At 41.9% G+C, this 27,381-nt stretch overlaps 1 protein-coding gene across 6 annotated transcripts in view; it reads right to left on the reverse strand.

The window, feature by feature from the left end:
* cadm1a (cell adhesion molecule 1a) overlaps positions 1 to 27,381 on the reverse strand; it is a 196,657-nt gene that overhangs the window by 46,916 nt on the left and 122,360 nt on the right. For all 6 annotated transcript variants that reach the window (XM_077592227.1, XM_077592228.1, XM_077592223.1 and 3 more), the window contains one exon: positions 6,017 to 6,034. Coding sequence is in view for 4 of the 6 variants with exons in the window: in XM_077592223.1 (XP_077448349.1) it covers positions 6,017 to 6,034 (18 nt within the window). In the remaining 2 variants the exon portion in view is untranslated. The remainder of the gene's footprint in view (positions 1 to 6,016; positions 6,035 to 27,381) is intronic.

A 27,381-nucleotide genomic window follows, 5' to 3' on the forward strand; every position in this document is an offset into this window, starting at 1 on the left:
GTATATATTCACTTGCTCTCTCAGTCAAAATTGATTGGACATCTAGTCAATGTCCTTTAAGGAGTGAAGTGAGTGTTTTCTGGGGGAGGAATAAGATTAGAAAGACACAAACTAATATATATATATAAGTAATGACACGTAACTTATGAAGAATATTTTGGAGTGAGCGTTTTTCTGGTCTTTTCAATACTTCCCTTTTTAAAGTTTACTATAGACAAGTTTGGTATCTAACTTAATTATGAAGGTTATTCATGGACTCTCATCATCTAGACAAACAACCTCAGGCGGTTATGACAGTATTGGGGGCCTTAACTATTCATTTTGTGGTAATCACATTTAAAAATATGCACTTGCTCAACACAAGGTGGTGCCCTGTTATTTGGCAAAGATTTCCTAAAGTCATCTTTTCAATTGAATCGGCATGACATGATAATGATGGTGTGTGCACATGCAAGTAGGAGCACTACAAGATACAGTATGTTTTTTTTTGCTATTCAAACAAAAATCATGAACAGGTACACATTTTTTAAATGACCGATCCATTTGCACAATTTCTTGCACGTAAAAATCCTACATATTGCTTTTTTTTCTGCTAAAAAACATGTATTTAACTCTTTTCTGCAAGGTTGGTGAAGCCAAATGGTGCAAAATTTGTGCCATTTTCCAATTTGGTTGGGATGGTGCATTTTATCAAATCCTTCACAGCTAACAGCAATAGAAAATGCCAGGTCTTGGGTCTAAATAATTAAACTTTACTCAATAACTAAGCCGCACCTTGGATGTTGCCGTGCAAGCTTTTAAATAATCTCATATTCCAAGTGTCGACGGAATCCACTTCTGACTTTCTACAGTGTTGCTATGTTGAATTATGAGAGAAAGTCGGACATAAATCAATGAAGAAGGATTTGCTGAGGGAGGCTATTGTACACCAGCATAATGGCCAAAGTCGTCCGAGCTAGATCTATCGTTACGTTCTCGAAAAACAACTATGTGCAGGTTCTTTCATTTTGGAAGGTATTCCATTTTTCTGCTTGGCCGAGAACATTTTTCCACTAATTAGAGCCACAAGTGCCTTTAATTGCCTGCCGATACGAGACTTCTCACATTCTTTATTTGCCAACGCCCATTTACCATTTGCTTTTTCCTTCCAATTACGGATTATGTGTTTGTGTATGTTTTTTTTTCCACCCCAACAAAGCATTTGACAAATCAAAATAAATACATACAACAGAATATTTCCTCTTTTCTGCTTTTTTATATATAAATCAAAATAAAATATATTTCTTAAAATGTATTTAGGGTCTTTCCTTTTTTAAATGAAAATAATGATGCAAAGACAATAAAGGAATTTGATCTATTATTATCTATATATTAGAAATTTAATAAATTTACAAAAAAATGAAAAATATGAGAGAATATTTGCCATTTTTTAACATTTGTAAATGACCTATCGACTACAAAAAATGCTCTCAATTGAAGGGTCAATTAATTATGGCAGCCTCGCTGCTCCGAATAAAAACTACACGATATTCCACGACAAAAATGACTTTGATACCCTTTCTCTACAGTAAACGTCCGATAGATCCAATTTAATTTCATCCTGAAAAGTATGAATGAATTCCTCGCAGTCAATCACTGGCTTCTGTCAATTTCCCTTGTAAAAACGTGTAAAGGTTCCACCTCAAAGATACGTCCAGTCTTTCCACAAGTGTGACGGAAACACCGGCTGGCACTACAGACTCTTCATATTCCACTAAAACGTGTATTGCTTTATTCATCAGGCCCCGCAAAGTGAAGACGCGCCTCAAGGAGAGACGCCCCGTGGCGCTCGGATATGATAAGAGGGACGAGGACGAGATGCTGCAGTGTCCTCCAACGACCGGCCCCCCCACCATCGTTTTTCCGCCGCAGTCACCGTACTTTTGTTTATCTGCGAACCAACAACCCGACTTCGCTCCGATGAACGATGACGCCAGCGCCTTCTTTGACACGTTTAAAACACCAGGCCCACCGGCTCGGAGGCGTGCGGTGTCAACACGTGCGTCGGGCATGTGACGGGAATCGAGCGCGGCCAAGAGAAGGTGCCCGCCCGCCCACCGCTAAAACGATCTTGACTGGTTTCTCATTAATCTGTTTAGACAATACCGTTTCTTTACTGGCATATTTATTCTACTGTTTTCTGTATTCTAAAGAAAAAATGTACATTTGTAGCTTGACTGTGAGTTTAAGATAGGGGTACTCGGACGTTTCGTCGAAAGACGTTTGGTCGACCGGACGTTTGGTCCCCGGACGTTTGGTCCCCAGACGTTTGGTCGACCGGACGTTTGGTAGAATGGACGTTTGGTCGCCGGGTTGTTACTGTTGAAACCAGCTCTCAAAAGTATAATCATGAGAGAGAGAGAGTGAGTTCAATATCTAAATATCTAATATCAAAATATCAACAGTAAACTCTGTCATAATTTGACAGCGAGCGAACCCGGCGACCAAACGTCCGTTCGACCAAACGTCCGTTCGACCAAACGTCCGTTCGACCAAACGTCCGGTCGACCAAACGTCCGGTCGACCAAACGTCCGGTCGACCAAACGTCCGGTCGACCAAACGTCCGGTCGACCAAACGTCTGGGGACCAAACGTTCGGTCGACCAAACGTCCGGTCACAAAGATGGGAGTTAAATCACGCAAATAAGTTAGAGGCGGGAACTTTTGGGTACATCCCGATGCAATTGGTCATACAAGCCCCCGATAACGATTATCTGAAAATATGGCGATAGAACAATTGTCGATATATGGGTCAGGAAAACAAACTATAATATTCGACTATACAGAAATCGTATAATAATACATTACTGTGCAACACTTCAGCAACATTCTTGTTCTTGATGGTGCTAGACGTCCAAGTCATTTAAAATGGGAGGACTGGCTTTGAATGAAATGGCACGAGACGTTCATTTTGAGGGGCAATTGTTCATCCCAAGCAAAATGAATCAGACATCCAGCTCCATAAGAGGCAACCAATGAGTTGACAGAAACTATTTAGGACAATTTTGGTCTAGGGGAAAATTTGGGTTGCAAAACAAAACAACAACGAAAGCAAAAGAGAATTTCATTATTTCCAGGAATTAGGGAAAATAGTTTCACCTTTATCCTTCAAAATCATGATTGGTATTCAAGCATTTTCTCTGTTATCGTAGTTCCAAGAAATTTTCACAACCTTTGTAGTCCACCTTCCCCTCCCTGAAGTAAACTGGGACGGACTCCAGCACCCCAGAGACTCTGACAAGTCGTAAGGAAAATAAATGAATGGATCTTATCATGTAGAAAACAGTATTTGAGCTTGAGTTTGATGTTGCTGGTGATTTTTCTTTCAAAAGAGTCTTCCTCTAAGGTCTTGTGCAAATGACCAGTTTATCTTCAGTGCCAACCAAATAAAAAAAATAAAAAAACGCAACCCTGGAAACAGCGAAAACAAATCCCTCCCATTTCCAAGACGGCGAGGAAGAGAACAGAAGGGGAGAAGCTGCAACCTGTCATGCTGACAGATAAAAATAGACAGCTTAACAAACAAGATTCAAATCACCGTCCCCGGCGGTGCTCCGTTAACGAGCCAGGCCGCCTTTAATATTCCGGCCTGGATGTCACTTTCATAGGAGGTGGGCGGCGGGGGCGGGCATCTGCTTATGATAATACGCTAATAAACTACAAAATGCTTTTCAAGGCGTCCAACTGAAGGTTACAGGCGGAGGCGAGCTGCTGCGGGGCATCTGCTACCTTGTGTTTTTAAGCACATCGAGATGCTCGCAACGGGCGAAATAAACAACGGTGACAAGGCGGAGGTGGTATGTGGACGCAGCGGGGCTTGGCGCTAATTAACGGTCAACATCATTTTGCCCCTAGATGCTGTCAGCGTTCCTGCGGGAGACGGCACCCCGGGAAAATGCAGCAAGTGTATTTTGGTCAAATTGGGAGGAGCGCCACAGGCCTGCTGGGGAATAACGGTCAAAAAAAAAAAGGGGCTTTGCCGTTCGTGTAACCGTATTGGACAAGCTGTCAATGCGAGCAAAAGTGATTCCGTAGAGCCGCAGCTTCCTTTTTTGGAGGAGGAGGTGGTGGGGAGCTTCAGTCGAGCTTTGGGAAGTGGCTTTAGTCATAGCGTGTTAGTGAATCTGACTCGTTCACACACCTCTATCGATTAGCAGCGGAGAATCCTTTCAAACTTGTACACGCAGAGTGCAAAAATACAATATCGCAACACCGCCCAGGTGCTTCGCTTTTGTTTTCCTGTAGGCGCTCTCTTGGCTTACTCGGGGCAACCTGGCTATGCTTTGTTAATCAGGTAAAAAGTGTGGCGAGGGGCTCAGCATTGGGCGGATAAGCGGAGAATTTCAACCGTTTTTGGAACGTACATTTGCGAGATTCAAGGATAAGAGATGGAAACGTGCAAAGACTGAGATTTTTTGTCAAGCGCAACTCATTGATTGCCATTACCAGACATTGAGGCTCACTTTTTAATGGCGTCGAGGGTGGTAGGCGCCCATTTAGTCTGTTGTTTTCCATCTCACTATTGTTATTTTAACATATATCTGCTCTTCTGATTTAAAGAAATACGATCCCGAAAAAAGCAACTTAAATTTCAGTGCGACTTATATACAAAATTTCCCGGTTCGTTGTGTATTCTTTGGCTGGTGCAACTTATCTTCCCCCCAAAACTACTTCAATTGCTGCAACGATAAAGAAAAGGACTCTTTTTGCAAAAGCTCCCAAAGATGGCGTTACAAGGAGCAGTGTTTGCACACATGATTGATGGATCCCCGAATGGGTGTCCGAGCGTGCATGTGTTTATAGAGGTACTCTGTGCACACATGGATAATCCCCTCTCCACCTGCCGTCCTGCCTTGTATTGATCATCATACACATCAAACAAGGCTGCAGTTGTCTGCAGTGACAGGAAAAACTCGGGGAGTGCTGAGTAAATGTCTTGCTGTGTTGTTTTAACAAGCCCAAAAAATTAAAAATGATATATATATATATATATATATATATATATATATATATATATATATATATATATATATATATATATATGTATATATACACACATGGCTCATGGCAGTGCTTTTTTTCCATTTGTATGCCACCTGGCTGCATGAAATATATTAATAATCTTTCTTGGTAGTCTGCTTGTTGTTGTTTTCAGATTTCTGGTGGAATATATGGCTTGGCCACCTGGCAGTCATTTTTAAATATGTAAACTAAAAAAAAAAAATCTATGAAAAGTGAACGGTGAAAATAGAGGAAATTACTGTTCCAATGTTGTTCACTTCCAGTGTTGATGCTCATTTAGTTATTCCAGTTGGTAGGATATATTTAAACAAGCAACATTGGCTAGGACTGAATCATGTGAAAATACATATCCCAAAATAAAGTCGGAATCGAGCCGCAGTTCACGATGTCGTTGTCTCGGAATACCTGTAGGCATTCAGGTGACCGAGAACAGGTCCGCGGAGGGCTGGTTTGCGCCCAATCAGCCCAAAGGGGGGTGGAAAGCACGGTCGTTAGGTCACGTAGAAGATCGCTAGCTTTTCAGGCCGAATTCATGCACATATAAATAACTGTCACCGACGCAGCTAATTAGATTAAAAAACTCGGCGGAGAGGGGGGGAGCCGACCTAGAGGGGCCGCGTGACTTGATTTACTGCCTGAGGAAATACATATTTTCATTTATTTTCATCAGTCATTTGCCATATTGGAACTGAAATGCATGCAGCGGGCTTTACGTGAATCCTGTTTTAACAGGTTATGGACAAAAAAGGGCGATGGACTTTTCAGTCCGTGACAAGAAACACAGTGTCTTCATTGGTAGCATTACAACGCAGGGTTAAAAATACATTTTCAAGAAAACACTCTCCATAATAAAACCCATGCTATAATCAGAAAGAACAGTTGAAGGAGTTTAGAGCAAAAGACGACACTCAATAAATACATCCATATTTTATACACTAATAAAGAGTGAGCCTACCTGGAATCTGGGCAGGTCCTGCATTGGTAGGATGGGGGGAGAAGAAAGGAGAGGAAACAAGAAAAACAAAGGGGAGGTTAGCATTCAGAGATTTAAAGTCATTTGCACAGAGGCTCATGCTGCTAACATAAATAAAACTAAACACAAGAGGGAAGGAGCCGCTTTCATGCTGTTTCACCATTGAAAAAGCAATTGGTTCATCATTAAAAAGCTTATTAGAGTGACGGGCGGTCGTTGACCTTTGAATGTAAGCGGAAATAAAAAAAAAGGCTCATAAAAGACTTGCTTGTAAATCCAAAGTGAACATTCGCATTATTGCAGCTTTCCGACAACAGGAATGGAGTCAGAGAAGCGGAAACAAAAAACTGCCACCGCACCAAAGTTGACATGAATAGAGTACGCTGCTTCGGGAACTCTCAATAAAAATGACTTATGTGCACGAGACAGGAACGCCCTCTTGGAAAACAAGGCTAAAAAGTGCAACATCTACTTGTCGTTTTTTTAATCTCATTTTATCACACACCAAGCTCAACAAGAAATGACATTTAGTCCACTCGCAAAAATCAAACGGCGTCCCTACCCCAAACACAATCAACACGTGACCCCCCGCCCAATCCCGAGTTTAAGTATAGCAAGCAATAATGTGTTGATTAAATCTGCGATCAGCTGCCTAAGGGGCATGAAATTGGACATGATGAGTGTGGCACATTAAAAACTAATTATCAATAGCACCGATCCAATTGTCTTTCCCTTAAACCAGCCACGGCGGTAAATCAAGTGTGGAGAATGGAACACAGTGTCGCACAATCAGCTCTGGGTTAACAACCCTACCTGTATTCTGCTGGCTTCCACACATTATCATAATGTCATTTCATTACTGAGCGAGAGCGTCACACGTCTTGCTCCAAAGGAAACAAGCGGCGTGTACATTCTTGGGCTTAGCAAGCCCTCGCCGGTCCAATCGTTTGATGGCGTGGACGGCAATACCCGCAAATAAATGAGGTTCGACTCCCAGTTCAAATGGATCGGACGTCTACTAATGTCACACTGATGGAAATTCACAAAAGAGCGACATGTTTGGACACGAGACGAGGTTTACGATTTCATTTGTTTCAAGCACTTGTGAAGAACGCTTCCAAACATGATTGCAGGACTAGTCTCTCTCAATTCGGGATGTTCCCGATCCAATTGTGTGATTAGAAATCGGACCCAGTCTTGCCATTTTTAAGAGATCAAGATCGTGTAGAAAAAAATCAGGCAATTAAAATGTAGTTATCTCATTGGCTGCCATCGACGTCAATCGCTGCCAGAGCCCCAGTCAAATTGGATGAGACATCAATCGCCGCCAATGGGAATGAAACATGCTCGTTCAATCCTGGCCTTCCCAGTTCAAATTAATTCAGTGGCTATTGCAGTCGGTGGCAGCAAATAAGCAACAAAAATAATGCTCAGGTAGACCAACTGGGAAAGCCTCTGATCCAATCACGTGATCGGAAATCGGGCCCGGACACGACAAAATAGTCAAATATAAATAAAATAAACTGCAGAGGTATCGGATCGGTACCGGCAGATCCTCAAAATCCGGTGACTCCAACCCGGGTGCAAAAATATGTGATGGGGACCACTGTAGTCTCAACAAAAGGATTTCAGGTGTGTTATGAACCCAAGCTGTAATGCGGCTGTCACTCGATGTAACCTAAGAGGTATAAAGATAGCTTATCCCCAAACTCTCCGTTGCAACCTCTCCCTTCTTGCATCCGACCCACTCCCTGGACGCTGCTCAGCCATCCACGCGCCATTTTACCTCTGGCCGTCTCTGGGACACGACGATTAGAACGCCGGGGTCTGTCTTGCCGATAAGGCAGAGAACCCCTCTTTGTAGCCTCCCTCGACCAACAGCCACTTCAAACAAGCCTGCTCGCCTCGACGGCGCCAGATAAAACCACCCGGCAAAACATGTCAACACACTAAAGCTCCGCGAGTGACAGTTAAACTTTACGCATCAAGCTGCTTCTTATTGCTTACATTTTTCCATGCCCCGGCTTGTTTACAGTCCCATCTGTCGGACAGTGTACACTCGCGGTTTCGCAAATGATGGCGCTCATAAGCTGCGGTTCATTAAAAACCATTAGTCCAAATGTCCTGAAACGTTCTTCGCAAAGCGTATATAATGAAAAGAGCACAACAGTGCTTCCGTTTTGATGACACTTGTTGAAAGAGTTGGAATAGACTCAGATTGTCCAAAACAAATTGTGCCGTAGACCTAATTTTCATGCTAGTTTCCTTCTAAGGATGCTACATTTTCAAATCACCCGTATTTGAAAATGTAGCATCCTTAGAAAGGGAAAGCGGGTCATAATAATGCTCCATAATCAGGAATTTGAAAAGGGATAGACTGCGCTAAATACGGCGACTGTAATCCAATCACCAACTAATAAAAGTTACCCACGAGTAAATTATACCGGAAATGAATAAAGAGCAGATTTTTCATCTACTCAAATATGACCACTGATAAGCAGAGTGTGGGGGCTTTGAGTCTAATCCTTGAGGTGTTTTAAAAAGGGAAAAGATTCGGGGCCCCCTTATCTCAGGAGGTCACGCGAAGGTCCACAACCATCAATTTTAAATGAGTAGAATGGATTTGTGGTAATGGAAACCCAATGGCTCCAGACAGCGTTGGGACCTGGCGGTGCGAAGAGACACCAAAGAGTGGCACGATAGGCGGCCCACTCGACTGTGCCAGAGTGGCGAGGAAGTGGAGAAACTGATTTGGGGTTCACACTATGAAAGTCCTAATGCATGAGAAATCTAGCGGAGGGGCATTCATGTGAAGCCGTATCTCTTCAGGGGTTTCAATACTTTGAATTGCCTCCAATTTAAGATGCATCTATCAACACAAGCCGGTCGTGCCTGTAAAACAAGTGACCTTGGAGGTTGGAGGAAAGATACTTGGCGAGGGAAGGTCACATTGGGAGAAGAAAGATCTCAGATTGCTTGAGGGTAGTGGAAGTCCATTTTTGGTGTTAAACTGCTCTTGACATTGGAACGGCTAATAATACAAATGTCAATTTTGCTTACATTTCAGCCCGACTTGCAAATTGTGAACTATCAACAAAACCTGTTTGAAGTAGGGTTGTAAATAATCATTATTTGAATCAACTCGTAACTCATTGGCTGCCATCTAAAAGTGAATAGCGCGCTTTATTTTAAATTGACAGTGCAAAAAAAACGTGCAAACATGACTTAGGTAAAATTCCTTCTGACAAATGATCAATTAATACTTGCATTCCTAGTTGAAAGCTCTTCTGACACTATTTTTGAACGGAATGAACGGATGGAAAATTATATTAGATTAAACTGTATACTAATTTTCCATCCATTCATTCCATTGAAAAATTGTCATTTACGTGTATAGCGCCTTTCTAGACTATATCGTCATTCACCTACTGATGACCCACCGCCAAGAGCAACGTGGGGGTCAGTATCTTGCTCAACGATAAGTGTACGAGGTCACCAGAGTGGGGCATCGGACCCGCAAACTTTGGGTTGGGGAACGAACAAAGATCTCACTATTATTGGACAAAATAAATGTCAATTGTTACAGCAACAAGGCAGCCTTTGTGAAGGCTTTTTAAAGCCCTTTCTTAATGGGAGCATTTTTTTAAGTTTGTTTTTGCTTTCCAGATGAAAATGATTCACTCTGAGGGCTCTGGCAATGGACTCCCTCCCTTCCAGGCTTGCTCTTTACTTAATTGAATGAGCCGCTGCTGGTATCAGATGTTCCTTAACAGAACCCCTGAAACCTACCCACCTTTTTCCTAATACCATTAGCGGGGAGAGGCGGGCAGGCAAGATGGATGCTTTAATCCTGCTGCACAAAAGGAGAGCGTGCTCTACAGTCAAGACATAAGACGCGGTGTTGGCAATATTCCTTCCTCGGAGCAGTCGTCTTGACCTATCACCGCCTGATCAAGAGCTACAATAACAAGAGGCCACTTTTGCCGTGCGCACTTCTGAGTAACAGACTCAATGTAAGCAGGAGGAAATAAATTACCGCAACACGTTACAGTCGGCAGCACTTCATTTTCCACACTATCGCCGGCCCCCGCTAGTATATTCTCGAAGTCCGCATGGGTGTGGCGATTTGCCGCAGATACGCCGTAACGCAAGTCCGATTCGACACAATGGCGACGCGGACAAACGAGTAGGCATGTTCCCTATCGCAAATCGGATCGGAATCTATCGGCTGTCAGGCCTAGGCCTGATCACGTCATTTTCAGAGAATCTTTAAAGGGTAAAAAAAGTTAGATTTATTTTTAAGTCTTAAGTCAATAGCAGTAAACTAATTATCCCTTTCTACAGCAGTGGATGAGTTAAGATAACAAGTAGCAAAATGACCCATAAGTATCGCCAAAAAGAAAGATGTATATAGTGCATGTTTTATGATATTTCTATATTTATATTGACGCCACTTAAACAAACCTTGCAGAAAAACTAAAATAGCTCAGTTCATCACATTTGGTCACCAACTTTATAAGTTTATTCATCTAAAAAAACAATGTTTCAACGTAATTGGCTGGCAAGCTTTTTTGGTGCAGTCCAACCGATTTAAAAGAAAAAAAAGAAAAAAAAGATTTTTTAAACGTAATTGTAATCACCCTTTTTTATTATAATGTTGCAATAGCACTATTCAAATTTGGAGGAAAAAAGACGTGTTTCCTATCACTGAAGGGAGTCGGTATTGGCAGATCAGGTGACTTGGACTCGAACACGTTAAAAAAAAAGGGATTCGGACATCCTACAAACAGGTTCGGTTATCATTGTGCAGCCTATTTTTTTTGCTACGTCAGCTGGGCTAAGTACGTATACATTATATCTGAGCAGGCTCAGGCACTAGCCAATCTCTAAGAGGCCAGCACCGTTGATTATACAGAGAATAGAGGCGGGGTATTAATGCTGGAACCTTACATAAATATATAACTGGCAGGATTGCTCTTATTCCTCTCTCTAATGATCCCCTTTTAGCCGTCCACCTTTTTATTCTTCTTCCATTCTCCCACACAGAATGAGGGGCCCTGGTTTCCCACCCTCATTTTTTTTCATGCTGCCCAGAGTGGCGTGTAATTGAATCTGCAGAGAAATGCATGAGCAGGAACAATTAGCTCAGTGGCTCACAATGTGGACATAAACCCGTCCAGTAGGATAAGCGCAGCGGGAAAGATAAAGCCTGACCGCTATGGAACCCAACGGCGGGAATAACAGCGAGCGTGCGTCCATTATTCGCTTCCCGCAATAAGTTTGACATTGACGCTGGCGGACGATTCCGTTTGTTAGACATTAGAGGTGGAGCGAGAAAGAACAAATGTTTCCAATTTATGTGTCATTTGCTTTCCTATGACAGAAGAATCAAGATTGGGAATCATTCTCCAACCCAGAAGTTTTAGGTTCGATTCCCTGCCTCGGTGACCTTGTCTAAGTATCTTTGAGGAAGATAGCGAACTCCGCGTTGCTCCTGATTCTGCATTATCAGTATGTAAATGAGTGTCAAAGTGCTTTGACTCTCTGAGAACAGAGCATGACCAAAATACCCTTTACGATGAATCATTCAGGGAGCGTAATATTCAAATACAACAAATTACTTTTTAATGACTTGTATCTAGTCCAAGAACATTTTTCCTGCCCGTTTCTGGTGACTTGACAGGACCGATAGTCCTGGCAGCTCTTGAATTTCCAGTACTCTAACATACATTGACTTCTGTGGTACATTAAAGTCAGCGTGTAACCAGCGTGTAACAAAATAGACTCAAATCCCGAAACAAAATAAACCTGGAGCTTGAAGAACGCAATTCCCAGTGATGACAAAATACCACTGTCCATTCCTTCCCTTTCCCTTGTTCAAGGAATCTATAAACACCATCCAATTTACTTTTATTGACCATACGCTTTAACAGCATTCGACCATTTCTCAATTAGCAACTGCAGCATCAGCATCTCTTAAATTTCCATCAAAGACGTCTCAGACAACAAGCCCGGTGGTTGAGACACCATAATACGAGTCCCACCTCCCCCAACCGCCCCCGCAGGTCCTGTTTATTCTGTTATATAAGTGCACCGGTGCAGGACAGTGGAATTTATGAATATCTCAATCGGGCACAACAAGAGATATGCATGTCAAAAAACAAAAAAACAACAAAAAAACAGTGCCTTATATTCCAAAGTGTGATGCGCTGACAGCAGCAGATGATGGACCATAAATTCTTCATAAATAGCAATTACCTCCAAAAGCAGGCATGAAGAAAGGAGTAGCTATTTCAGTCAATTACAGTATGAGGCTCCTCTCTCAAAGGGCGGGGAAAGATGACTCTTCCCTTTCAAGCGGGTAGAGGGAGAGGAAAAAAAAGGAAAGCTCTATCATGTTGTGGAGCCTCAATAACGTTTCCATCCACCTTCATGTCAGGGATGAAAGACCCCAAATGTCCTTTGAGCAACACCCCCACCATCCCGAGGACTTTACATGCATCAATAAGACTCCCATTCCCGAAGATGTTTGAGGGCTAACGGCGAATCAACTTTTCAGACTATCTCAGACCCATTTAAAACTTAAGCTCAGCGAATCTTCCGCGGAGTAGATGAACAACAACAATCGGATGAAAGTGGGGAAAGGTTTTTGACCTTAAAGTAAGATATTACAACGGCGCCTTGAGACACACTATGTGATTCTACAGTATTCTTTGTTAATGGTTGCATGATTAAATTAAGTCTTCCCAATTTGGGAACACTGGGAGAAGCAGTATAGTTAATTGAATCGCAGGATAAAAATGTTTTTTTACGTTTTTAATGATGTTTTTCGAAAGTACCAAATTATGTAGTGTTATTTATTGTTTGATAAAAAACTTTTTGTCATTTTTTGGGTGGTGTGGGAATGGTGTGAGAGCATTTTCATCTAATTCAAGTGAGATGATTTCAGGTATGGGCGCTTTGAGGTACATGCTTGTATCTCAAGGTAATTTATGCGGGTGTTTTTTATGTGATAGACGTTTATAAATGTCCGATTCATTTGAACCGGGAGAAGTGACAGCGAATGAACATTTTGTTCAACTCGTGACAAAATAATTTACCTTCACAGCAAAAGGATGCCCATCATCATCAATACCATTGAAAGAGTTAACTTATGCCATTCACAATTCTAAAGGTTTAATTCATTCACACAGGGAATTCCGAAGCAGTATCTTTAAGATCCAACTTGTTTTCATAGCCAAGTGCAATCCTGATGATGCAAGAATAATGCTAAAACGATATGTGTGGCTCTTTTCTCTTCAAAAGACCATTTAGTCAATTATTAGTGACAGCATCATTTGAGAGGTTTAAAAATACAGTAAACGTAGATGACCATGGACCAAGGCTTTAATTTTCTGTGAGACTCCCTGCAATGCTGCAAACCCCTAGGATGGGTCTTGAGTAGACCCAGTAGAAAACAGCAACGGTAGGCACAAAACCAGCACGCATTTAGAAGGAAAGCTGTGGGCTATTTTTTTCTCTCTCTTTCGCTTAAATAAATAATGAGGCAATTTGAGTGTATTTTTGAATCTGCTTCCTGTCTATTTTCTCCAACGCAACCCTGCGGCAGATGACCAACACAGGGGAGGGGCAAGAGGCGTAGATGTGTCCAATGACCAGCAGGACTGTCAGAACCAGCTGCACATCAAGAGGATTAAAAACAAACAATTGACAGGAGTCCATGACTAAAGAAAGGGTGTTCTTGGGTGGCCATGTTGCAGATCAGGTCTTCAAATGTGTAATGATTTAATGACACTATTCTCCATCACTTCACCAATGACTCATACATTATTCATTTGGACTTCCAGGGCATTATCTGACATCTGGTATCTTGAGACGAGGCAATTGGAAGCCCCCCCTTCCGATTGAATCTTTACCAGTCACTTTGGGCTCAACTAGGGGTGGGCAACATGTGGCCTATGGGTCATTGGCCACCTAGGGATTGCATCTAGATTGCTAAATAGTATATTTCCAAAGCTGGGTACAGATCACATGGTTTTTATTTTGTCCATGTTTGCCCATTACTCCCAATTGGAAAGCTGGCAATCCAAAACCAAACTCACAATTTCCTTACACGAGCCGACGTCATTTAGTCAATAAAATGTTTTTTTTGTTTTGTTTATAACTCGTGCTCTACAAATTGATCTACGAGAAATATAGTGATGGAAGCGACAAATGACCAATCGACGTACAAAACAACTTTCTGAAAAACGCATATCTAATTCAACCAACTAACAAAGGAGCCGTCTAAATGTCTGGATTAGAATCTCCGCCGCTAAGAAGACCTACAAAACTTTATGTCAGTTGACCAACGACCCGAAATGGTTCATAACGGTTAACGTGAGTGTAAATGTTTTATTTGAGTATCTATAAAGAGCAGATGTGTCAATCCCGAGTGGGATTCCTTCAGATGTTCTGCGGTGCCTGTAAACTAGCTGCTCTCCCCCAGAACTTGTTTAGTTGACTCAAGGGAAGCCGGTGTGACGACGGCCCGGCGTTAGATCGGCGGTGCGTGCGGCGTTCGAGCCGCATGACGCGACATGGCCTTGACTCATCCTTTTTCGGAGGTTGTCGGCTGCTCCGCGACCACCTCTGCTGCCGGTTTATTGGCAGAGCAACAAAGGCGCCCTATCGTCACATAGAAATGTCATCACATTCCCGGTGGGCGTTTGCCATTTGATGTAGTAAGTTGAGAGAAGTTCCACTGGGTTAGTGGACGGACATTGTTAAAAATGGCTGCCACTCAATCTCTTTAAACATCTGACTTGGAAAGAAAAGCAAAGATCAACGTCGAGGATTACGGTTAGGATATGATCTCTAATCACTACGAAGGCCAAACCTAACTGCAGCATTTCTTGCAAGAATAAATGCCACGAGATCATTTAATCATAATAAAATCCACATTTCAACTCAAATTATTGAGTAACTGATCACATTTTTACAGATTTTTTTCAAGACAACAAATGCGAACCAAAATTGGATATTTTTAAGCCAGAATTCTCCGCCCTTTTAACGAAATCGACACAATACATTTTATTTCAACTTGCCGATCAAACACAAAAATAGACCCTGCGAACAAAGAGAATGCCAACAAGTATCCTGATAACGCAAACGTCCTTGATCTTCCGAACCCTTGAAGACCAGATTGCAAGGCAAATTACTGTCAAGAAGACTCCGGTACCAGATGTGGCCCTCATACTGCATCACAGAGGAGAAAAAAAAAATCTGAGCATATGCTCAGTGCCAAAGATAAACGCTACAGGCTTCTAGTATGCGGATGTTGAGAATTCCCCAGACAAGTCGAACCCACTTCGTACAATATGGCCGTTGCTCAGATTCCAGCAAAGATCGACTCGCGTGACGGATGTGTAACAAATTAGCATGGGCTGTTGACATGCGAGAAATTGGAACATTTTAAGACTACATACATGCTGATTACCGCTTAATAAGATAAGATTCCAACAATTTTTCACACAGTTCCAAAACGCGTAATTCAAACTGAACATTCCATTCACAGGAGAAAGCAGCTTAACGATTGGCCGTCTATCAACGTCAACTGTAAAAAGGTACATGCAGGATTTTAATCAATATCCGAAAAGCCTCATTTTAATGTCCTCACTTTCCTTCCCACTTTGTTTTGTCATCCATTAGAGTCTGACAGAATTATGCAAATAAAAACATTTATTTCTGGGACTAACTTCCAACTTTGTGTCCAATTTGTTGCATAAAGGCAAAGTACAAAAGTACAAAATCGTCCGCTAGACTGAGGGGGGAAGCTAAATTGCCTAATTTTTCCAGTTTATGTCATCCAAACATGGGCAGAGGTGATTGGTCATCATGGGGGTACGAGTCCATCGCTGGCGGCAGCTTTAACTGCGCTCTTAAAATCGAGTGCCGCCGTACCAGAAAGCCGATAGCGCCGACAGCGTGCCCCGCTTTATTTGAGCGTCCATTCATTTTCCCGTCACAAGGTGCAATTCTCAACGTGCCGCCGCCCGCCGGACAGAAGGGAAGGCGTCTGTCAACGGCGCCGCCCGTCAAGTCGCCAGAACGCTGCTGTACACATGCCACTCAGCCAGCACTCAGCATCCCGCTCTAATTCAATTTGCCACTCAAGAGCCGCCTCCCCAAACACCATCACCTCCCTTCAGCCTGTCATACTCTTCTTCCAAGGTCTTACTGATGCAAAATGAAAAAAACAAAAAACCAATACTCTGAGAAACGATTGCCCTGACTTACGAGTTTTTCACATAGGACGTAGCGATGGTACACGGTCGATTGGTCGCCGGTCTTTTGGTCGCCCGGAAGGCAAGTGATAATTACCATTTAAATCGTTGCTCAAATTCCCTAAATACAAACTGTGAATTACTATTTAGTCATACATAATGCCTTAGTAATTATTAGGCTAAAGAAAAGCTCCAAATTTCCCAGACTTTTATTGTTTTTTGTTGGAGAACTTGTTAAGACCGTGACTGACGTCGCTTCTTAAAGGGACAACACATGTACATAAAAACTCTTCTACACTCACACGTCGGCTCAGTGAAACTGCTCATGGCCATTGTTGGCTTTTATTGATGCGTAGACCGTGTTGTTTTACCTTGTTTTGTCGGCGGTCTTTTGGTCGTTGGTCTTTTGGTCGCCGGTCTTTTGGTCGCCCGTTGTCGCTGTCGGGGCGACCAAAAGACTGCGACCAAAAGACGGCGACCAAAAGACCGGCGACCAAAAGACGGCGACCAAAAGACCGGCGACCAATCGACCGTGTACCAGTGCGTGCTCTCAGCCATGCACAAACAGGAAATAAAAAAAAAAAATCACCCACGCAGGGGTGTATATCACCTTGTTCCTCTATGATAACGAGGAAATGCCTATTAAACGTGGAATAATTATACAGCGTAACATGGAATTCAGGGGCTGGGGACATTTATTACAGTAGCAATTACTTAACATGGATATTTTACACGACTTCCCCCCCTGTATGTTTACTTGATATGATGATAAAAGCTATTTATCGAGGCAGTTTCAATAAAGATGAACATCCAAATGTTATTGAGCGTTTAGATTGCACGCCCTCACACCTGCACAATATAATGTCCTTGTTATGAATATGATATACAACACCTCAAGCTATAGTTTAAACAAATCCGTAAACATTTTCCCATATAAAACAAATGGCAGTTCGCTCAAACACGAAGACAACAATAACATTAAAATGTCAAATATATATCGTAGTTGACTCCAAAAAATACTGACTGAATATATTACAAACAAGTCGGGGGTTTCATGCCAGGATCTCATAGTCAAGACGTATTCATATTAAGAAATAATAAAAGAATATGAATCAAACGTGGAACATGGTGTGAAGAACACAGGCTCTCTTCACTCCGGCAATCAGGACGAACGAGGGAGCGGCACGCTGCCATGTTGAGTAAGTTATCTGTGACTGATTAATTACATTTATCATGCATGCCACACAGCGGCACCACCAGCGCTAAATTGCGACTGCAAATCCGGATATAAAAAAAAAGAATAAATCCCCCCCAAAACATCAAAGCAGACTATATTGGGAAGCACAAAATGCCTATTAAAGCCCTCGTTTTAAGTTGGCGTGCACGCTGAGCCAACGTGCACGCCGCCAACGGTGCCCGCACACACACGATCACAAATCCTTATTAATCCAACTTGACAGTGGGAAACTCTGCCCAATCAATGCGGCTGATTGATTGATGCTCAAAACTTGCAATGCCGATGAGTTTAACACTCGTGGGTGGAATAAACAGAACAACACAATGTGAGAATGGCTTTTGTACATAAAAACAGAAACAATAACAACAACAAAAACTCGGTCACTGACCATTCCAGTTTTTGGGAAAATAACAATATAAATATTATATTGATCTCAGACTTTTTCAAAGAGACAAAATAACGCCCTGGGCTTTATCACTTCCAATTTTTATAAGTGCATCTGAAAAATATAAACTTTCTACTCTCAGGTTTCCAATGCCAAAAACAACAGATTTAATGAATGTCACCTACATTCGATGAGATTATTAAACAAATTGCAAAAATAATCCATGATTGTGCTGTGCGATATGGAAAAAAATCTATCGCCATATGCCACAAAATGATAGATTTTTAATTATTAACTTAAAACCAACATGATAGCGCTTCAATTTGTTTTTGAAGTGAAATTAAATGGACCTACCACAAATGTAAAAACTGATCAATTGTTGCTCCAACCTAAAACTATCCAGCGACAACCAAAATCTGATTTAAGTTACCCAACCAGAAACAATCAACCGGTTTGTATCTTTAGCACAAAAAAATAAAAATAAAAAGGAAGAAGGATATCTATCATTGCCAATGGCAGGCAATAAGTTAAGTAGTCATTTATGTTTGACTGACATAGAAACAGAGTATAATTGAAAGACGTACATATATGTACGTCATCTTATTATATTCACAAAGCCTTCAAGGCAACTCAGCCTATTTGAAGATGGATTGTATAAAAGGAATGAGTTACGCTGTAAAAAATATATAAAAAAATCCTGTGAATAAGTCACAGGCTATTCATCCTGGAGTTGAGTGCTGATTTTAAACAACCTTTGAGATAATAAGGCTTGTATGTTAATTCATGAGTTACTTTCCACTGAAGCCACGAAGTGAAGAGCACTGAAGATAAGTCGGCATGCCAAATATGTCCAAGGGTGATGAGACAGAAGCCAATTTAGCAGGTTTAAATAGCAATGCAAGAAGCGTGTCCTCTTGTACTTGAGCAACTCGCCTGCTGAGAAGCTGTCCGACTGCCTTTGACTTGAGCAGATGTTTTTGGTGCAACTAATGCCCTTAAATTTGGCAACTTTAGCTGAAATTTGCTATTTAAATCGCAAGTCAACTCTTTGGATTTGCCTCGCTCTGTCATTGTCTTCATATCTTCCCATTAAATGAAAACAACGCTTTATTTAGATGGAGCGTGCAACACGCCAGATTTCATCACGTCTGGAAAAAAAGAAAGACGGGACGAACAGATACGAGGAGCGTAACCTCCTCGGGGCAGATGTCGGAGATCTGTCCTTTTGTCCAAATCAAAGATTAGCTGCCGCAGGGTTTGCCTCAATCGGAGTGGAATTTCCAGAGAACTATCTCCCCGAGATAACAGACCTTGTCGGTTTGCTTCTTGCTTTGTTTTGTTTGTTTCTATGATCTTGTACGGATTAATAATCACGGATGTTAGAATGTGTTTCCATAGCAAACATGGGCTCACCGACTGCATTCATAGTAATGGACGACCAATCCATTTGAACTGGGAGCATTGAAAGCGAATGAACCTACCAAATGGAAGTCTACCTGCAATAAACTCATTTAAATAGTTTGAATGTAATATTTAAGAGACACGGGATTGGACGTCTATTTTTGGCTATGGCACTTTAAAAGTTTAAAAAAGGCAGACAGTAAAACCTCATTTATCGAGGTTAATAGGTTCCAAGAGCTGCCTTTTATGTGTGTTATGGATTATGATTTTTTTTTAAGATTGCCCCTAGTGGCCAGTGAAACAATCTCCAATTGTGACTTCCCTTTTACCACCAATTTAAAGTTTGTAGTTAAAGTTCTGACACTATAAACTTCACATAGACGTATATTTGGCACAATGTGATGAATCGGCGATAGTTGATCTGCAAAGTGGTGAGGTATTACTCTTTCCAAGTTACCTCGGATTTTAGAGCCGTATTTATCCAAAACTTCATCTCATGGGATTTCTCTTTCTAAAATTCCTTGCCAGTTTTAAAGGTGCCGGAAAACGTGAGCGAAGCTCTCGGTGTTTCTCCGTACTACTAATGCTAAAGTTTCCGACCGCCGCCATCATTAAAAAAGAGCCAGCCTCTGAAATATGGCGCCGGCAAAGTCTGACATCAACCAATTGAGGGTGAAAAGATACAAGACTAAGGGGGATGTTCATCAAATGACTTTTCCAAAACTGCTGGAAAAATCTCAGCACGCAATCAAATGTGCGGTGCCGGCATTACCGTCTCCCTCCACCCGCTCGCCTACCGTGGTGGGTTCTAATTAAAGCGACGACCCCCAAGGTCTTCTTTTCCTGCCTCTGCTGTGGAGGATTGCTGTGGGGAGCCAACCTTGCGAGTGCAAAGACAAACAGACTTATTAAGCCAAACAGGCCTATGGTGCTGCCTGATAAATGACAAGGAGAGATGGGGACGGGAGGGACTTTCTTCCACGTAATGGAAACAGAAACGACTTGGTAATTTAATGTTCAAATGAAAATATTAACTTGAGTCTACTCCCTAATGGAAGGTGGGAAAAATCACCAACCATACAGGAAGACTTTTTCCCTAGCCAATATTAAAATATCCGGGAGAAAACAACATGGATATCGAAACGTGGTTCTCTGGAGAAATACGACCCAATTTTTGCCTTCACAACTAATCCAAATAAAGATGGCAAATTGTCAATTCTCAGCATATTACTCTATGACATTTGCGCTCTCAACTGCACTTTAGCAGACTCCACTGACAGATAGATGGGAACGGAACAAAATCTAGGAATGTCCTGGTTCAAAACAGATCTTTTAAAAGAAGCTAGGCTTATGAACGGAAAATTATGTCATACCAAGGTTTGATGTTTAGGTGACCTGATAATTAAACCTTCTAATTCAACCAGATCTCTGAGTAAAGTCTGAATTCCAGACAGGAACCGTTCCAAAATGATTTCTAAACCACAAATTCAATAGTTATGGATCTGTGTCAGTCTTATTTTTTGAATACTCGCTGACAAGATTCCATTTAAGCCTCCCTTTGCGAAGGACGGGAACATTTGTCTCCCTAAAGTTCAATCAGTCATTCCAGCAGCTTCCTGGTGACGGGCCAGCGAGAACAACATGACCACAAATCAACGGTGAGCGCAGAGAAAACCACCGAGACTATTGGGACGGATGTCGGTGGTGGGAGGTGAGGGCTGCGTAACCACGGGGGCTTTGAAATGCAAAGTGTTGGGTGAGAGGCATGTGTTTACACGGCGGCTTTTGCGTCAATCCATCAAAAAAGCGATTGTGAAGCACCACCAATGACAATCGCTGATGCCAGGCTGGTCTTAACTGCCAGCTCCCGCTCGACACAGCGGCTAACAATCAAACATGCTTGTTTTTCTTGGGGGTCCAGGTCCTCAAAGTCAGAAGGCAACAACATCACCGACACAAAGACAAGAGGTGCGTCTCACTCGCTCTTTTCTTTTCACTGCCTCTCTAGGCATACTAATGAACGAGCTCTGAAAAAGAAAACACCGTTCGGCTACAGCAATACATATGATGGATACTCATGCCGGCATTGCTCGCATTACTGTGCTGTTTGCACATAACGCGGGTGATCATTCAGATCTGGAGCTGGGATTAGGCATGACTCTATGGCAGCAAAAAAGTCAAATTTATTAATCGTTCTAAGGCAGTCGGTACACGGTCGATTGGTCGCCGATCTTTTGGTCGCCGGTCTTTTGGTCACCCCGAAGGTAAGTGATAATTACCATTTAAATCGTTGCTCAAATTCCCTAAATACAAACTGCGAATTACTATTTAGTCATACTTAATGCCCTATTAATTATTAGGCTAAAGAAAAGCTCCAAATTTCCCGGACTTTTGTTTTTTGTTGGGGAACTTGTTAAGACCCTGACTGAAGTAGCTTCTTAAAGGGACAACGCATGTACATACAAACTCTTCTACACTCACACGTCGGCTAAGTGAAACTGCTCATGGCCAGTGTTGGCTTTTATTGATGCGTAGACCGTGTTGTTTTACCTTGTTTTGTCGTCGGTCTTTTGGTCGTCGGTCTTTTGGTCGCCCGTTGTCGCGGTCGGGGCGACCAAAAGACCGCGACCAAAAGACCGGCGACCAAAAGACCGGCGACCAATCGACCGCACACGAAGGCAGTCATATTGTTGTGTTAACCGAGTGACTCATACAGGATGTATTTTTGTAACAGGAAATGAGATAGCTGCAATCAAGTTCAGGTGCAGGGGAACTTGGTGACTTGGAGTCTCCAAGGAATTACTGTATACGACTATAATGAAAAACAATTACTTGCAGTGTTTGAAAATGTGAAAAGTTGGATGGCACTAACTTTCCATATCTGACATAATTCAAGCTCTTATTCTTTTCGTTAAGTGTTGACTGATATTTTTCTGTGGTGCATTTTACAAAGCACGGTTAAGAGTTTATCGCTCATCTTGGTAGCGTGCACGTTTAAAATCTCCAACTAGGATCCGTAGCGGAATGTTTCGAAGCCAAATTGTTCAGATTTCTGAATAAATCAATATTTTAGACCCTACACATTTAATTCTTAAAAAAACACATGAAAATGACATTAAAAATAGTGCTGGTAATTATTGTGTAAAGAACTATAATACAATATTTTGTCTCAGTCTTTGGCTACATTGTTCGGGTTGTAATCTGACACTCGGGAGAACACCTGCCTCCAAAATGGTAGTCTTCCCAGATTTAAACTAAACTACCGGATGTAAAAAAGCAGTTCAGTAATTGGAGAATCTTTCTGGAAATTGCTCTATGCAGTGGAAAATACAAAAAACAAAAAGACAAACGTATTATTGTCCTGACGTGCCTTTGGATTTGAAAATCAGGAGTCTTTTTGTTATGGTTTTCTCGTGAAAGCAATCACAGATGGGCTGACTTTGAAATTCAGAGTGAGGAAGACACATTCTCATAAACGCAATTTGGTAACATTTCGTGGGGAAGTGAAATGCTTTAATCCCAACCTTTCGCTGCCATCTGGGCCCAACGGCCTCGCAGCAGCTGCGAGTGGATCATCCGGCGCTGGATTGTAAAAGTCGCTTGCCGAGCCGCTGCGCCGCCGCGCCGTACGCGACCTTGTCACATGATTGGCTGGCTAAATATACACGCCTGTACGTCTTCAATCTTCAACAAGCCATTACATCGCTCATGCAAACACATGGTGCGATGTGCTTTAACACAAGGCTAATATGCAATGCTATGCTTGTTAAGCAGACTCTTACATCAAAAGGGACCACCCCCCCCTTCGCCCAGATGGATTATGTGCATTCATGTAAATACGCTGACGACTCTATGGTGGTGAAAAAGTGGGTTAAATCTTTTTCTCCTCGATTATATGGAGTCTTGTTTTTAATTTCCATTTACATACATAGCTACATAAGTAGATTCTCTCTGCTAAGTCAGTTGGTTTATATTTGCTTGTTTACATGTCCAAACTATGGCCCGTTACATAGTTATTATTGGCCCGCAGCAAATTATGAAAATATTGAATATGGCTCACACAAGATGCTTAAATTCAATCTACATTATGTTGTATTTCTCAGCAGGTAACTGTAGAATTTCAGTATTTTGTTTTACACATATAAATGTATATAAAAAAATATCATATCTGTTAAACTGTGCTTGACTTGTAATTTCCTTGACTATTTTTCTGGTTGATGGACATTTGTTGTTTTGTTCTGCAAAGAAAATATAGATATATCAGTGCTGTCAAGAGATTATTTTTTAATCGCGATTAATCGCAGGGATCCTACAGTTAACTTGTGATTCATTTATTTAGTTTTAAATTCAAAAGGGGTAATATATATTACCACGTCCTTAGAATTGAGGATTATTTTGTTGCTGGTAGCCCTTATCTCATTCACTGCCATAGAGATTAAATACGTTTCAACTGGGTAGGCTGCCATTGAGTAATCACTGCCTTTGAGGGTGAGAGACGTTTAGGTGCATGGCAGCGATCGAACAGTCAGTCATCAAACTCACTTCAAGAGTTTTCATTCCATGTTTTAAAAGCCAAATATAAAACTAAAGCATTGACCCCAACTGATGTCCGATCCATTTGAGTGCTTACAGTGACCACTCAGTTCATTATCTTGCCTTACCAGTAACATTGCCCTGACATCTCATCACCTTCATCTGATGACGGATGTGGGAAAAATATTTCCGATACCCTGACGACTGTAGCTAATGAAACAAATATGAAAGCCATGCAAAAAGCAATTAGTTGCATTTCAATGTCACGCCTGTGAATGTGATGCTAAGCATACTTGGGTAGCTTCAGCCACTTTACATAACATCCGTGTTCAGATTTTCTATATCCCCCATTACTGATCCGCGAGATGAGATGTTAAAACAGATGAGCGACTGTATATGCAGTCCACGCCGTGACTAATTACATCAGGAGGATGACTTAATGAGCTCTACATTTATATTTCATGCTATCAGGAGAGCAACCAGCACGGACCGAGCCGCGTTCCTTTTGGTCGGCATGCACGGAGCCAAAATCAAAAGGCATACCCCGAGGGGGAGCGCATGGTCCGGGGATGTTTTTGACAGATGAGCCATGATGGATTTGGCATTTGTGAGCGGCGACCAACCCATGGCGAATGCGCCATCTGGGCAATCAGCAGTCAGCATGACCTCCTCGCACTCACACATCTGACCATCATCACCGCTACTTCCAGTGTGTATCTGCGCGCACACACACGTGAATTAGGACCTCCCAGTGATTGAGTCCAGCGCAAAAGGCGGGAGGAATAATAGGACAAAAGATTGATCAGGACACAGCAGTCAGGAGAGACAAAGTGTCCCCATCAGTTTCAAGGTTGAGTAGGCTTTAATATGAATAGAGACAGGGCCGATAATCAACACAACATCAAGTACGCATGTTGGTGCACAACACCTCGAATGACTTTGGCCTTATCTCGCCCCAACAGTCAGCCATCGCTAGAGCCAATATTGGCGGCTTTTATAGAAGAGCCAGATACCATTGATTGCTGCACGAACGGCAAAGTCTCGGTGTTGCTGCCACGATTGTTTGACGTTTCCTTCCAAATCAATGCAATGTCATGTTTTATTAACATGATTCAACAACTATATTTACAGCAGTCGTATAGCATAACCGATGAACATAGTGTAATCAATCTCCACTAATAGATGAAGTCAACATGATCAGAAATAGTGGCCACATCGTGGATACTGATGTCCAAATACTGCGATACGACTATTTTTGGAGTATTGGATTTGGTCACAAGATCAGATCGGATCCAGTAAGTGTGTTTACTACAATGCTGCTTTTCAAACCACTAGGCAAACATGTCCGCTAAGTGAGGCTACATCTCTTTGTAAGATAATGGAAGTAACAGATGAAGTAATATTGTAAACAAAGCATTTCTTGTCTTCAATACAAAGTGATTTTTCATCTTTTTTAACCCCATTACAGCTTACATGATTGCATTATTTTCACTGGTCTAAAAATAAAGGCATTGGTTCGGAATCGGGAAAACAGATCTTTAGAAAAATCGGATCCAAACTCGAAAAGTCAGCGCCAAGACATCCCTAGTCGCAACTTTGCAAAATTAAACTTTAACAGGACTATTAGAGATTAGAGATAATCCCCAAAAGACTTGGGCACTACCAGAAATTGGTTACTTCATATCCTTAAAGAGGTAAAAATCCAAAGGAACAAAAGGCAAAATGCAGTTACACTCCGTACAATGACAGCGCTTATGGCGGCAGTTTGATCTCCAATAATCGTTTCAATCTGAAATTGTACAATTTCAGGGCAGCTCTAAGGTAGCCGCAAGCGTAATTGAAACTGAAGTCGTATTGATCCTGAACCTGAACGCTTGTCAGGACGGTCCAGCGCTGGACTCAAACGGATGACCGCAACGCTCGCCAAGGCGGGCGTTCCAGACTCCCCAGCACGTCCCTGAGGGTGCTGGGGAAAAATGAGGTTTACTCAAACTGCTGGCCAGAGGCCCAATTGCCCACCGTGAACGATGGTGAAGCTTCACTGACCTATTTTCAGCCGATCAATTTATCAGTAACAACAAGATTGTAACACACCAGGGCGGGCTTTGGTTTAAAATAAGGCAAAGCGCCTTTGAATGTGACCACATCTAATCTAGTGGATTCGATCAATGATGCCTTTTTGGGAGACAGTTGGGGTCGTTTTGGACTAGGTCGATACTAAAAATAAACTGGCAGGAAGCGGACACAGTAGGTGACAGAAAGAGAGATGGCCACCAAGGAAGAAGAAGATAAATGTCGCACACATGACCCACTTCTGCATCTCACAGAAAATTTATGAACATGACAGCTAAAGTTTTGTCCTTTACAGACCTGGATGACATTTTTCTTGCCTTCCAAGCAGACAGCAGGCAATCATTTCAAGCGTCAACAGCAAAAACAAACTTGACTCATCATCCTACGAAGTAGAGCAAAACAATTTCTTTCATTCTGGCTCAAACTATTATTAAAGACTTTATAGTTGACTTAAAAAACATAACTGGAAAACCCAATTATATTTGCTTTGAGTTGAGTCCAAATGTTTGCGATGAGGGCACGAAATGATGAGTGAAACTCACTCACCTCACAACAACCGGAATTTGAGCTAAAGAAGTATCCTCCAAAAATAGAGGCCATAATAAATAAACATCACCCTGAAATGAGTTTTTGTAACTTAGTAGGGCTGACTATGGGCGTAAATCATGGGGAAAAAAACCCCACATCAAACAAGGCATTAATGTGCTTAGTTTTCCATTTCAAGGGCAAATCTGAAAATGCAGTCCACATAACTTAAACTACTACTACTATAACTACTCCTAGGAGGCAATTGCCATATTTTTCAGACTACTATGTCGCACCAACCAAAGAATATACAATGAAAAGGAAAAAAAAATACAAGTCACATTTTGGAGGGAAATTTAAAGTAACAATAGTCAAATGAAGAACAACAGTCTAAATAAGCATCTGTTAACAGAACAGTTTTTGAGATAACAAAAGCCTAAAAAAACCAGCCTGTCAGTAGTAAAAGAGGAAAAAATAAAAACACAAGTCATTATTAAAATGTGCGACTCACAGTCCGCAAAATACGGTACATGCATTCAAAATTCTGATGCTTCATATTCCGTGCAACCTTGTTTCAAGGGCCTCGTCGATACAAAAGTCACAAGTGGGAGTCGCACACTGCTTCAAAACTAATACGAAATATACCACTCAAGTAATTACGCCCGTATATAGTCAGTGACACCAATTACATATCACTTGTTAGGGTAAAATTTACACTTTTAGTACGACAGAGCATCCGCCTTGACCTCTCCTCCTGACACGGGTGGCTTTAATGGTTATGCAGTTCATTAATGTCCCACTGCGTCGGACACGAGCTTCTTCCCGCGTTCTAGGTCAGGACAAAGTGTCAGCTTTTGACGACCCGGAATGAGAACGAGCTGCTCAGGCGTAATTAACTTTGCGGGACAGTTAAAGTCCCTCCACCCAC

This window comes from Stigmatopora argus, chromosome 22 (assembly GCF_051989625.1).
Source record: "Stigmatopora argus isolate UIUO_Sarg chromosome 22, RoL_Sarg_1.0, whole genome shotgun sequence".
Taxonomy (NCBI): Eukaryota; Metazoa; Chordata; class Actinopteri; order Syngnathiformes; family Syngnathidae; genus Stigmatopora; species Stigmatopora argus.